Source organism: Entamoeba histolytica, genomic scaffold (assembly GCF_000208925.1).
Source record: "Entamoeba histolytica HM-1:IMSS scf_1104750518109 genomic scaffold, whole genome shotgun sequence".
Lineage (NCBI taxonomy): Eukaryota > Evosea > Mastigamoebida > Endamoebidae > Entamoeba > Entamoeba histolytica.
Window position 1 is genome coordinate 23,288 of NW_001914895.1, and position 14,970 is coordinate 38,257.

Genomic DNA, 14,970 nt, shown 5'->3' on the forward strand with positions numbered 1-14,970 from the left:
AAGAATAAAATTTAGTTTTAAAGTCAAGTCCAGTGGGTGGAAGATATGTTGACATAAACTGATCATTAACAATTCTCTCAGAAAGACATGTCTTTCCAGTTCCTCTGTCTCCAATAATACTGACTTTAATAAGATAGTCATAATCATATTGTTGAATATTTTCCATTATTTTATTGACTTTTAAGTTCATCTGCATTATCTTTTTAATAACTGAATGTTCAAATCTTTTAACTTTATTGAACCTAATAAATTATTTATTTCAAGGAAATAACAAATGAATATTAAAGAAATGTTAAAAATTAAATAAGAGTAGTCTTTGTTTTACTCTGAAGCTCAAGGAATTTAGCACGAAGTTCATCTAGTGTTAGTGGAATAGATTCTTCACGGATTTTTTGAACAAAGTGTTGTTCGTCTAAAGAATAAGTGTTTGTAATACGAGACAATGAATAAAGATAATGAAAAACAAACAAATTGATGGTTGTTGTGTCCCAACTGATGAATGTAAAATGTTGTTAGTTAATTTATTCATGTCATTAGCATTAAATGATCTAAACAATGATTTATTGTCATGACTATTATCATTAATATTAATATTAATTTGTGACGAATTAGATTGATGCATTTTAGTGTCATTTTTGTTCATTAAGTCTTGAGTAGGATTAAATTGAGAAGATAAAATTGGTGGAAGAGATGAAAGAGATGATTCATCACTTTCAGGACAATCAAAAATACAAAAATCATCACTTAAACTACGTTCGTCATCACTTGAATTATTTGAATCATTTGAATCATCATCTATGTCTTCGGTGGTAAATGTTAAATAAACAAATTGGTTAATGAATGAACCAATTCCTTCCATTATAATATCTAATGAATAATTTAAAGCATGTTCAATAGTAGGATTATAATCATTATCAACTAAAGAAGCAGGGTATTTACTAATATCAATATTTGTGTCAGTAATAAGCATAGCTGCTGCTTTATTTTTAAGAGAATAGTGAGTTGCACCAAAGATTGTAAAACAAAGTGGGAATGTTAATTGATTATTTCCAAAGTAATGCATTTCAACCCCATTGTCAACCCATTGATGACCTCTAATAATTGCAATACATTGATTGTCTTGAAGAAATTTATTAATTGCTTTATACCCATATTTGTATGAACAATTTCTTTCTACATTAGGAATAAATTCAATTGATTTGTAATACATTTTAAAGTCTAGATGTTCATTTAAAAATTCTTCAGTAATAGGATCTGACCATAATATGTCACACATTATCCCTTTACTTGGTGGTTCACAAAATCTATTAATTTCATTAATTTCTTCTATTTTCTTAATTTCTGGTGAAATTCCTCCATGACAACAAAAGAATTTCCCTATTTTTCTTTTAATAATCACTCCAAGAGGAAGATAATCAAAACTCTCACAAAACTCATAATATATGTTAATATTATATTTCTTTTTACATTCACTCATAAATCCCATCGTTTGTGTCATCATTCTTGTTTCATGATTTCCTCTTAAAATTATGACTTTCTTTGGATTATTAATTTTCATGCAAAATAACGTTATTATGATTTCCGTACTCATTCTTCCTCTATCAACATAATCTCCAAGATATATTTTCGTTTCTTCCGTTTTGTCCCAATACTTATCTTCTAATTGTGTTAAAAAATCAAAATATTGTCCATGATAATCTCCAAATAAAAGTCCATTGTCATTCACTTCAATTACATTCTTTTCTTCTTTAAGAATCTTTTTAACTTCTTCATTAATTTCATGAATCGAAGTCTCTTTTATCCCTCCCCCTTTCATAAAATGTTCTCTTAATTTCTTCATATCATATTTCCCTTTATCATCCTTTGGAATTTCAATATTATATCCCATTTCTTTGTTTTCTAGTTTTCTCCCTTTTTTTTTATTCTTTTTTATACTTCTTCTTTTTATTCTTTTTATCCCTTCCTCTTCCTTGCTTTTTATTCTTCTTTCTTTTTTGTCTCTTCTCTTTATTAATTTTCCTCTTTTATTTTCTTCTTTCTTATATTGATCCTCTTGTCCCTTTTTTCTTATTACTACTTTTCATCTCCTTCTTCTTTATCTCTCTTTCTTTTTTCTTTTATACTTTTTGTGCTTTTTCTCGTGTGCTTTTTGCTTTTCCTTATCTTCTTTTCTTCACTATTTATTCTCTTACTTATTTTTTCTCTTCTTTGTTATTCTTTTTCTTCTCTCTTTTGAGACTATTCTCTTGCTTTTCTTTCTTCTCTTTATAAACTTCCTTTGTTTCTTATTATCCCAGTAATTGAATGTGATGACCTGTATAAATACCTAGGAATATGGCAGTCCGATGAAATTGATGACACCTTCAATTGTAAAACCATCAAAGAAAAAATGATGAAAAAGATGGAAGAAATAAACACTGATGAAAGTAGTAATAGAAGATATATTACTAGAATAAACACGGAAGTAATCAATATCTTCAGATATTCAGCATCAGTTGTAAATTGGAAAATCACTGACCTAGATAAAATGGATTTGGAGATAAGAAAATATTTAAGAAAGGCAAAATACATTGGTGCCGGAAACTCCAAAGATCGGTTATATGTCATTATAGAAGAAATGAAGGATTAATAAATATAAGGGAAGAATATGTTATTGAATTAGTAAGAACAATGATGTACTACTGTACCAGAGAAAGTGAAATAGGAAATAACATATTAGAGAGATGGTACAATAAGAATGGAATATTGAATAGAATTAAAAACACTAATTCATAAAATAAATGAAACAAAAATAGAAGAAATAATAAATGAAATTATTGAAAATAAAAAAGAAAAAGAAGTAGTAGTAGAAATAAAGAAATTATTAACCGACCAATACATCAAAAAATGGAAGTGTCATCAAATTAGTGGATATTTTAGAAGATGGTTTGAGTCAAAAGGAGTAGATAAAACTACTACAGTGAAAGAATGGAAGTCAAACAATATTAAGAAAAATGCATTCCTTCAATTAACTAAAATGCAAGATGGAGCAATATTTTGTATGTACAAGAAAACAAAAATAATGAAAAATGAAAGATTGAGATACTCCACACTTTGTAAAGACAAGATAGCTACAGTAGAACACATTCTACTATCTTGTATTTGTCATAATAAATCACAAATAGAAAAACATGACAATATTGGTATTATAATATTGGAGGGATTAATAAGAAAATATACATGAAATAAACAATATAAAACCCCCATATGAAACAATGTTCAAATATAAAGACATCACAATGATATGTAACAAACAAATAATGCCTAAAAGTGATGGACAATACCACAAAAGACCAGACATGTAATAGATAAAAAGAATAAAACTAGTCTAATATTTGATATGACTATTGTGGCTGATCACAATATTAATTGAGCCTATTTGAAGAAAAGAAATAAGTACAAGGAATTAAAGAATATTCTAATGAAAATAGAAAAGTTAAAAGATGTCAGAATAATTCCAGTAGTAATCTCAATAAATGGATTAATAAATAAAGAAAGTAATAAATGGCAACGAAAAAAAGCAAATAATTGAAAAAGAAGAGAATGAATGATATAAAAGAATAAAAAGAAAGTAAGAAGTAGATGAAGATGAAGAAAGAATAAAAGTAGAAAGGAGAGAATATAAAAAGAAAGAAGATAAAGTGTAATAAAACAAAAGAGATGATAAAAGAAGAAAAGAAAGAAAAAAAATAAAGGATGCAAATTTTATTGAAACAAATAAAAAAAGCGCAAAATTTAATGATGCAAAATTTAATGATGCAAAATATTTAGCAACATTTTTATGGATGCAAAATATTTTGAAATAAAAATAAATCATCATTTGATATTATTATATTTGATAATAAATTATATTATATATTAAATACATCATATTTCTTTATTATTTATCTTTCTTTTCTTTTTATTATTTCATATATTACATTATTATTCATTCATTTATTATTTATATTTCATTTATTAAATAAAATGAAAATGAAATTGTAAAATAATCAATCAATTAAATATTCATGAATAATAATTTATTAATATTTAATAATTGAAATAATAAATAATAATGTAACAATAATGATATATTCAATATATTCTTTATTTGATTTGTTCAATATTAGATTATTCTATTTCATTATCATTTCATTATTTCATTTATTATTTTATATTCATTTATTATTTTTTTAAAAATCAAATAAACAATAATATTGATATTCATTCATCATATTCATTTAATATAATAAATATACACAACATTTCAGAATAAATAATAAATAATTAAGAATGAAAATATTGATTTATTCAATATTTTATTCAACATAAATTCAATAAAACATATATTTAGATAATACACAAATGAAATAATAAAGAAATATACAATACTCAAGAACTAATAAAAAGAAATAAAAAGAATGAATGAAAATAAAATTGATAAATAATAGAAGAAAGAAATAGAAACAACAATGAAAAACAAATAATATAAAAAGAATATAAATATATAAAAGAATAAAAAGAAAGTATAAGAAGAAAGAATATAAAAATAATAAATCACAAAGAGGCAATAAAAGAAGAAAAGAAGAAATAAAAAGTGTATTTTTAATGTAAAAATTAGAAATATGAAATAAAAGTGTCTAATTTAATGATGTAAAATGATTAACAATATTTTATTAATGAAAAATATTTTACTCTTTTTTATGTTTATTATTTATATGTATAACTTCATTATGATGTTTATTATATAATCAATCATATGTGTTATGTTATTATAGCATATAATAAGTGATAAAATATAAATGAAAATGATATGAATATATGATATAGAATATAAAAACAAAAGAATAATAAGAATAAATGATAAATAAAACGAGAAATGATAGTCAATGATATAATAATAAAATCAAAGTATAAAAGATAAAATTAATATAAAACAAAAGAGAATAAATATAAAATGAAAATAGATATAAATGATAATAATATAAAAATGATAATAATATAAAAATGATAAAGATGAATATTCAAATAATAAAATACATTTAAATATAAAAGAATAACAATAAGAAAATCTAAATAATATAAACATAAAAATAATCATAAAATAAGAATAATATAATAATATATAGATAATAAGAAGAATACAATGATATAAATAATATAAACAGAGAAATAAATATATAAAAATACGATAGATAAATAACATATAAATAAAAGAATAAAAAGAATAAAAATAAATATGAATAATCAAATCATTTATTTCATTAATATTTCATACAAAATAGAAATGATTATAAAATATAAACATAAATATTTATATATTCTGTATTTATCATACTTTTTATTTTTTATTTATTTTTATTTTAGGAGCAAAATATAATAAATGGAATATTCTATGGATGCAAATTTTTTTGCATCTTTTTTCTTTTTTGTAAATTATTTAGATGCATTTTTTCTTTGCTAATTTTCGTACCCGTAATAAATTAATTAAAGAATTAAAAACCTTGTAATACAAAACATGATTGGTGTCATAAAATATTGATTCTATCACAGTCAAACACACTCCATAGAGCTGCTAGAAGAAGATAGTTCAAGAATAAGAATAATCTCCAATAAGCAATAGAAACAATAGAAGCTATTTCTATTAATACTTAATTAATTGCATATTATTTTTCTTTATTCATTTTTTTAGATATGAAGGTTGTACATCAGAGACACAACACAAAACATTAAAATGAGTCAAATCATTGCATCACCAGTTATATTCTAATCATGGTGTTACTATTGAATAGAAAATATCATATTTAATATTGAAGTGATGGTTATAATTATTGTTAATGATGATGGAATATCATTTATTATAATAGAAGAGTGTATATTTGTAAAGATGGAAGTATTATGTATTTGTTAGGGTGCAAATATATTTGATAGTATGGGTGTTGTCAAAGAAAAATGTATACTGCAGTTGATGATAAATGAAATTATGGATAAGTAACAAAGTAGTGAGGATATATTCTTTAATTATAAAATAAAAAAAATAAAGGATGACGATTTTTTAATACATACTAAACTTGAAATAAAGATGAAATAAGTACTTAAATGAAGAATATTTATTTGATAATGTTTTCAAAACTGTTGATTCAATAGAAATAAAAGAATGAAAAATATAAATTCACACTTCTCAACAATGAAAAGCTAAAGAATAAGTGAATTGTAGATGAGTAAATATTCTTAAGCTTAGAGATGTTGTTAGTCTTTCTTGAGTAAAAGAGAATAGAAAATAAAATCAATACCATTTAATAAGCTATTTCTTGAATATAATTTTCAAGCAGATTCTTTAATTTAGATTATGAAATGAGCTAGTATCGTTTAAGTCTACTCATCTTATTGATAAACGTCTCATGACTATTTAAAACTACTATGATAATCTATTTTACTTGATATTTTAAAGAATAAACTAAAAAAATTCTTCTAAAGATCAATTTGTAATGAAAATCCTTTATGATATCCTTCTTCATTTATCCTTTTTAAGATTTCTGTGATAATTTCTTTACAATCTTCATTCTCAGCTATTAAATTATTAAGTAATGTTTTAGTGTTTGGAGTATTAAGTAATGTTCTAACACTTGGTGTGATAGCTAAATTAAACAAAGCACATACTCCTACACAGACATAATCAGCTGGACAATGAGGCTCACTTAATACATTAATAATTGAGGTTAATGATTTCTTAACTAAACTTTCCTCTCTTTTAATTGAGTCATTGTTGAGTAGTGCAAACAATAATATTGCATTTCTTCTTTCACTAATTGATGTTGATGGTGTTGACAAGAGTTTAATTGCATATTGAATCATTAGTTGTTGGTCTTGACTTGGTAGTGTGGCAATACTCATTATTGCATAAAACCCAATGCAATTATTTTGTGAAGTAGGTAATTTTTTAATTAAACTACAGAACGAATTTATTGAAGTTGTTGTATTTAATAATTGAGATATGTCTGGGTCATTAGATAAAGAAGAAACGATTTCCCATACATTTAAAGAAATAAATGAATAAATAGAATATGGTTTAGAAAGAATTAAAGACGTCATTAATACCTGTAAAACAGATATATTTAATTGATTTGCTATAGAAGGTATTTGTTGAATAATTCTTTTATACAATATACTTTTTTTCAATAATTGTGAAGTTTGAATAACATTTTGATTAAAAGGACATAAAAATAAAATACAAATTTGAAGAACAAGTTGATCAAATTCTTTATTATTTGTTTTTTGAATAATTGTTTCAAGTATTTGAATAATTTGAATTACTTCATTATATGAGAAGAATGGTTGTATTTGATTTGCAACAACTCTTAATGTTAATGCATCTTTAATAGTTTCAATATCTTCTTGATTTTGAGAGATAGTATTAAAAATAATATCTCTCCATTCTTGATCTTCTAATTTATCAATAGAACGAAAAACTTCAATATATTTCTTAATAAGACTTAAGCATCTTTTATTTGTTTGAGATGTATTAAAAGTATGACATTTACTAACACAAATATTAACCCAATTTTCATATTTTTTCATTTGACTTTCATTCATACTAAGACTTTCATTTAAACTATCTTCTAAGCATTGAATAGTATATACTATAAATTCTTCATTGTCATTTATTTTCATCTTTTCTGTAATGACATTGAAAATGTCTTGACCAAGAAGTTCATTTGAAACTCCATTAGAAAGAAAGTAATGAATAATTTTCATAATTTTAATACTTTGGTCTATTGTAGTTGATTGAAGAACAAGAAAAGACACAATAATGATACAATTATTTAGTTTACAAATATTAATTTGTTTATCATTAATTAAACTAAAAACTATTTGAATTACTGCATTTTGAATATCTTCTAATTCTGTAAATTTCATAGCTAATTCAAAAATCCATTTAATATTATCATCTGTTTTATAATTTATTGTATTGGATAAACTAAAGACATAGCTAAATATAAACATACAGCCACTAATAATTGATACATCATTCTCAAAAGAATGACTTATTTGAATAATTAATGGAAATATATTTAATATTTTTGTATCTTTACTATTCCTAACTATTTCTTTATAAACTTGAAAACATAATAAAAGAATTCCTGGATTATCTTTATAAATTTGGAATATTTGAATTAGATTGTCTATAACTCCAATTTCTATAAATTTTGAAATACATCTTTTTGTTGATAATAGTTTAATAAAAATATTTAATCCAATGCTTTGAATTCCTTCGTCAGACAAATATAATTCCATAATATTTTTAATAACTTCAACCCATTGATTATCTATCATTTTATTATTACTTTCTTCAAACCCACAATATAATGATAACGCCCTTAATCCACTCATTTCCATTAATTTAAGTGAAACATTCTTTTTAATAATATCAATTAAAATTTCAATGACTTCAAATTTTTCAAGTGATTTAAAGTTACTCTCATTTTGCATTAATAGTATCGTTATTTCAATAAAAATTAATATAATATCTTCTTTTGGATTACTTTTTATTATTTTAATTATTTCTTTCAAACATCCACTTTCAATAAATTCTTTTTGACATTTATCTTCATTACATAATCTCCAACATCCAATGATTAATGGTTGAATATATTCTTTACTTGTTATTGTTTTGTTTAGTAGTTTTTGTAATTCATTATACCATCCTCCTCCTTCTCTGATTATATTTTCAATGACAAATCCTACAATAACTCCCATATTTTCCTGTGAACATGAAATATCACTTATTCCATCTTCTAATACCATTGATGAAAATACTTTTTGTGTATTTTCTGCTAATCCTAATTGATCTCTCAGTTGATATGCAATTTCTTTATTATGTGAAAGTAATGAATTGATTAGATAACTTTCTGCAATATCATCTAATCTTTCTGACTTGTGGTCAATTAACCATTTTCCAATTTCCTTAATAAAATCGTTATTATTGATTTCCATTGCCATTATTCCATAAATCATTTCATTGATATCATAAACACTAAATTCATTTAGTGTGATAGGTTTGTTCAATATAATTGTATTCATTATACTTGTTAATGTTTTAATTGTTCCACAAATATAAATATTGTCATTTGGTTGAGCTTCAGAAATAATTCCTGATTTAATAATTCCATATGGGATATGTAAAATTCCATCAATACATACTAAATTTACTATTTTCTCAAATTCTATTTTCTGGTTTTGTTGTACTGATGGAATAGTTATTGTATTATTGTATATATTATTAAGTTTTGTTGTCCATTCAGTTAAATCAAGTAAATCTAATGTGTGACTTGATTCGTCTCTACAACAAGTTTGTTGCATTTTACTTTTTGAGTTCTTTTTTATTAAAAACAAATTTGATTTGTTCAATCTTTTTCTCATTTTCCTTTCATTATTTTCTTTTCAAAAACTAAATAATGAACCTTCCTTCACACTCAATATCTATCATTTTATTACTCTTCTTGTTTCTTTTATGTCACAAAATTAACAGAAAATAACTTGGTATTTTTTGTTTGAAAATTATGGCAAACTTGCATATCAAAGAATTAAATTTAATCAAGATTTGTTTGACAAGTAATTAAGTAATTGGTTTGACTTAATTTAAAAAAAAATTGTCATAAGTCATATTGTTGTCACAAAGGTTATAAGCTATAAACATGCTTATAATTAAGAATTGTTTAAAATGAAAAGACTCTCATATAAGTTTGACAGAATAAACTATTTAAGATAACACCTCTCAACAAAACAAGTTACTGTGAATAAGTATTATTATTTATATCTATTAAAAAAACAAAAGAGTGTTTACAATTTTGTTGAATAAAAAAGCTTCTTGGTTGTGATGACATTAATTTCTCATTGATTCCTTTGTTCAACTATAAGATTGAAAAATCCCTTGTTTATTGTGTATTTGGATGATAAAAACATTCAGAGTATTTAGTGTTTTCTATCACAGAACAGGGTTTTCAATATTGAAGAAGATAGAAATAAAACGTTGGGATAGAAACAGGAATAAACATAAAGAAAAATGTTTTTCTTCTGCTCTGTAAAATGAAAAGAGAAACCGACAATTTTAAGAAAAAAATCTGAAAAACAAGATAAATGACAAGTGAAATTGTGGAAGAACCAATTGAGTTGAAAGACAAGTTGGTAGATAAACGATGGAAGATCAGAGTAAAAGGGTATAAAGAATTAGATCAATTAATTCAAACAAAAGACACGAAATACGTAGAATATATTAGTTACTTTGAAGGAATGGCAAATGACAACAATGCAATTGCTTTTGAGAGTGCACTTGAAACAATGATTAGTTATTTTAGTATTAATGATAATTCTAATCCTTTGTCAATTGAAGTTGGAAATAAAGTGTGTTTAGTCATTGGAGAAAAAGGACTTTTAGGAAGGTCTAAAACAAAAGAACGGACATTAGAACTCTTTTGCTTGTTTGTTGAAATTGGATTAACAGAAGAAGTGCTCAACACATTGGTTGATCTTACCAAACATAAGAATTTTAAACTAGGTGTAGAAGCAATTAAAGAAATAGAACAGCTTCTTATTTTATTTAGTCCTCAAGTATTTTCCTTAAAAACTATTCTTGAAGGACTTAAGGAATGGATAGTTCATAAAGACAAAGATGCACGTCAAAGTGCGTTGAGGATATTGCATTGTCTAAATTCTAATTTCAATGAGAATTTGTTACAAGAATTTATTAATACCATTCCACCAGCACAAAAAAAAGACTATGAAAGTTATCTTCAAAACAATCCATTACACAAAATTGAACCAGTAAGAAATATGAGATGTAGGAAAGAACAAAAAGTTATTAGTCCAGTTAAAAAAGTTGTTGAAGAAGTAGCTGAAAAAAATAACGTTGAAAAAACTATTCTTGAAAAAAAAATCCCAAAAGAATTTGCTAGTATAATTGATAATGGAAAATGGAAAGAAAAAAAAGAAGTTATTGAAAAAATTACTGAGGTGCTTGAAGCACAAAAAGTTATATTTCCAACTTCAGTAATGTTTTGGGAAACATTAAAGAAGGCTTTGGATGATAATAATATCAATGTTGTATCTGCAACAATGAGATGCATTATTTCTATTGATAAAAAAGGTGGAAATGTTACTCAGTACTTATCACAAATTGTCAAAAAATTAAAAGAAAGTAATAAAATAGTAGTGAATTGTGCTATAGAAACTCTACTTTCAATTATTAAGAATAACGATGATTTGATTTCATTATTGATTGAAGTTGAAGGTAATTCTATTAGTAACTTAAATATTATGAACTTTGCAAGAAGAGCCATTGAAAAGTATAATAAACCAACACAACAAATCAAACTATGGGCAAAATTATTTTGTTCACCATTAGAAGATCCAAAAAAAGAAACTAGAGATGCTGCAACAGAAGCAATTGTTTCATTTATTAAAGTTAATGGTGATGAAATTTTAAAATACCTTGAAGGTATTTCTAAAGACAGACTAAAAATAGTTCAATTTAAAGTAAATGGAGAGTCATACATGTCAGTTGCTCCAAGTGCTGTAAATACAAATTCGGTTGCACAGTCTTCAATATCACAAATCAGTGAAATACCACCAAAAATACTTTCACCTATTCCAATGAAAGAAGTTGTTAATAATGGTAATAGTTCAACTAAACAACCTACAACCTGGTCAAGAAAAATGAGTCTAGAAAGGTCACCAAAGAAAGGAGTCAAAAGTTATAGTACAACAAAAATTCCAGTGGTAAAAGTTAATACAAAACCAGCATTAAGAAGTACAAAAACACAACCAAAAAAAGAAGTAAGGAAAACTCTAAAAAAAAGTTATTTTGATTTATTCAAAGCATTAAAAAATGGAGATTGGAAAGTACAAACACAAAGTTTGATTGAAATAACAAAATATTTAGAAAATAATACAATAAATCAGATGGAATGTGATAACTTAATTAATGAATTAAAAAATAAAATTGGAGACCCAAAAAGAGGATTAGCATCAGTTGCATTAAAAACTTTGATACAAACGATTAAGAATGTTAAAAGTGGATTTGAAAGATATATCCCTAGTATTATGTCTAATGTTATACAACAAATGGGAGATAATAATAAGAGTGTTCGAGAGTGTTCTATGGAAGTAATGCAAGTCTTAGGAAAAGAAGTTGGGATGAATGTACTAATAAATCAATTAAATTATGCAATGCAACCAAATAATAATCCTATTATTCGAAAAAGTACAATAGAAGTTATACTAAAAATAATTGAGCCTATGAATGTAAAAGAAATTGGAATAATGAAACCTTTAGTACCAACACTATTAAAACAAATTTGTGATAAAAATATTGAATTAAGAAAAGATGTTGAGTATGTTGTTGAAAAATGTGTTGAAAGTATGGGTGTGGATATTATTAAAAATAGAATGAATAAACTAATGATTAACGAACAACAAGCATGCAGAGAAATTATTAGAAGATATAATGTTAGTCAACATCCAACAATAATAGAACCTAATGTTACTGAACCTAAACCTATTGTTAAGAAACTAACTCATTTAATTACAGTCTCAAGAGATTCTGAAGTTATTCCAAAAGAAACAAAAATGGAAGAAGAGAATATTAAAGATGTTAATGACCAACATCAATCTACAAAAATGGAAGAAGTTCCTATATTGCCGATAAGAAAGTCATTAAACTTGGCTCAGGAAAACTCTGAAAATACTAAAATGGAAGAACATCCAAATATTGATTTAGGAAAACAAAATCTTCCAAGAACTGGATCTGCAGTAGTAACAGTATTAAATAGATGTGCTACAATTAGTATGGTTGTTGAAGACACTCAAAAACAACCAATGATCATTCGATCACAAACAATGATTCCACCAGAATTAACACTGTTATATAAAATACCTGAAACTTATATTAAGGATTTATTACGACTTGGAGCAGAAATGTTACCACAAGATTATCTACAAAGACTAGTATCTCTATCACCAAGAGATGTTGATTTATGCTTAAAGGCAGTTGAAGTTTTAGATTTTGAAAAACCAATATTTGAAGAATTTCTAATGACATGGGGAGTAGTTTTAATAATGAAAGGAGATTATACCTTAATTCCAGAATTAACTAAAATTGTACAAGACTGGATTAGAAAATTATTAAAAAGTAAAAAAACTCTAGAAGGTGTACGTACTCATACCTTTATAGAATGTATATTAAAGTCTGCACAATATATTTCTACTGAAGTTTCATTATTAATGAAATATTTTGTTCGAGTATATGATAATAAAAGAATTATTGAAATACTATGGCAAGCTATTGTAACGTCTCCATTAGCAACAAAAATTGTTTGTCTTAGAATCTTTAATGATTTATTTGAAACATTTATTGAAAAAGGGGATTTAAATGAAAATATGATGAAAACTATGTTTTGTGTCATATATAGAGAAGCTAATACAAAAAATTTCGAGGATATAGCTGGTTTTTTACTTGCTAAAATCTATAATTGTATTGGGGAAGATGCTTTTAGAATTATTGAAAATAATGATGAAATATTTAATCAATACATTAGATTTAATGGAAAATATATTAAAGAAAAAGAGAGAATGACAATTGGAAGTGGAAAAAGAAAAGTAAGAGATGAACGAATTACTATTGTTGGACATGACCAACCAATTAGTATTGCTGAAAATAATGAAGATATTATTTTACATATTAGTGGAATTGATAAAGACCAACGACTAGACTCAAGCAAAGCATTAGATGAAATAAAAGCAGGAGGTATTGACTTAGAAATTTCAGAATCAAATGCCCAAAATAAAGAGAGACCAAGAAAATTTAGTTTAACACTTCAAAGAGGAAAAGTTCCTATCCAATTAAATAACCAAAATATAAATATGTCAATTAGTGTAGAAAATAAACCGTTAGAAAAAATTACCCCACCTAAACGTATGTCAGAAGAAAATAATGGAATTAAGTTGATTGATTTGGAGGAAGAAACAAGTCAAGTTGATAAAACAACTCAAAACTTGGAAGTAAATCTTGGACAAAATACTTCAGATATATCGTCTTTAGTTTCTCTTCTCAGTACTAAAGAAATTCAAAAATTATCAAGGCAATTATCTCCTAAACTATCTCCAGTTCAATCCCCAAATCATCTTAAAACACCAACTCTATCTCCAAATTCTCTTTTGAAGTCAAGAGGAATGAAAGTTATACATAAACCAGTCATAGTTCCAAAAGTATCTCCTACTGTTGGTTATAAACCTATAATAGAAAAAAGTCCTGTTTCTTCTGCTGTAAGAGTAAAACAATTAACAATGGAAGAACAACAACCCAACCAAAACAAAATAACTACAAAGAGACATAACCTTAATCTTATTCGTAGTCAACATGCAGTGAATAAAATAGAAGTTGTATCACCAATGGTTAAACCAATAATTAAATTAAATGTAACAGAACCACAAGATATCCCATTATCAATAGAAGTACCAAATAGAGAAGTTAGTACAGAAAGTAACAGCTCATTCTATCCAATTAATAATTCTACACCACTTGGATTTTTAGATAAAATATTGAAAACAAAAAAAGAAACACCACCACCAATACAAGTTAATACTGACTTTAAATTTAGTATTGCTGAACAAAACAAAGAACATAACCAACAAATTATAAATACAATTACAGGTTCAAAACCAGTAATACAATCTCCAATTGATCAATTTATTTCACAACCAACTCAACCTCCATTAATTAATCCACAGTTATTAGCATTACAAACAAGTATTAATTCAATAAAAAGAGTTTCACCAATAAGAAATCCAATAAATCAGGTTAGTCCTGATGTTGTACCAAATGCACTTAATTGGAAAGATTTATGCAAATAAAGTATTATAATTATTTAATTTAAAATTAGTGAATTTATGGTTTAA

At 24.8% G+C, this 14,970-nt stretch overlaps 3 protein-coding genes across 3 annotated transcripts, besides 4 other annotated features; 1 reads left to right on the forward strand and 2 right to left on the reverse strand.

The window, feature by feature from the left end:
* Positions 1-299: 299 nt before the first annotated feature.
* EHI_118600 (calcineurin catalytic subunit A, putative) lies at positions 300-1,888 on the reverse strand (the record flags this gene model as incomplete). Its single annotated transcript, XM_001913558.1, has 2 exons — positions 300-412; positions 469-1,888. The coding sequence occupies 2 exons, from the start codon at positions 1,886-1,888 to the stop codon at positions 300-302; spliced, it is 1,533 nt and encodes a 510-aa protein (XP_001913593.1).
* A 402-nt stretch (positions 1,889-2,290) lies between these two features.
* Positions 2,291-3,545: a repeat region.
* Positions 3,546-5,507: 1,962 nt separating this feature from the next.
* Positions 5,508-5,681: a repeat region.
* Positions 5,682-5,708: 27 nt separating this feature from the next.
* Positions 5,709-5,849: a repeat region.
* Positions 5,850-6,024: 175 nt separating this feature from the next.
* Positions 6,025-6,225: a repeat region.
* Positions 6,226-6,489: 264 nt separating this feature from the next.
* EHI_118610 (uncharacterized protein) lies at positions 6,490-9,378 on the reverse strand (the record flags this gene model as incomplete). The annotated part of the gene is made up of 1 exon (XM_649042.1): positions 6,490-9,378. The coding sequence occupies one exon, from the start codon at positions 9,376-9,378 to the stop codon at positions 6,490-6,492; it is 2,889 nt and encodes a 962-aa protein (XP_654134.1).
* Positions 9,379-10,155: 777 nt separating this feature from the next.
* Positions 10,156-14,925, forward strand: EHI_118620 (HEAT repeat domain containing protein; the record flags this gene model as incomplete). The annotated part of the gene is made up of 1 exon (XM_649041.1): positions 10,156-14,925. One exon carries the CDS (start codon positions 10,156-10,158, stop codon positions 14,923-14,925), a length of 4,770 nt encoding a protein of 1,589 aa, XP_654133.1.
* Positions 14,926-14,970: the final 45 nt, after the last annotated feature.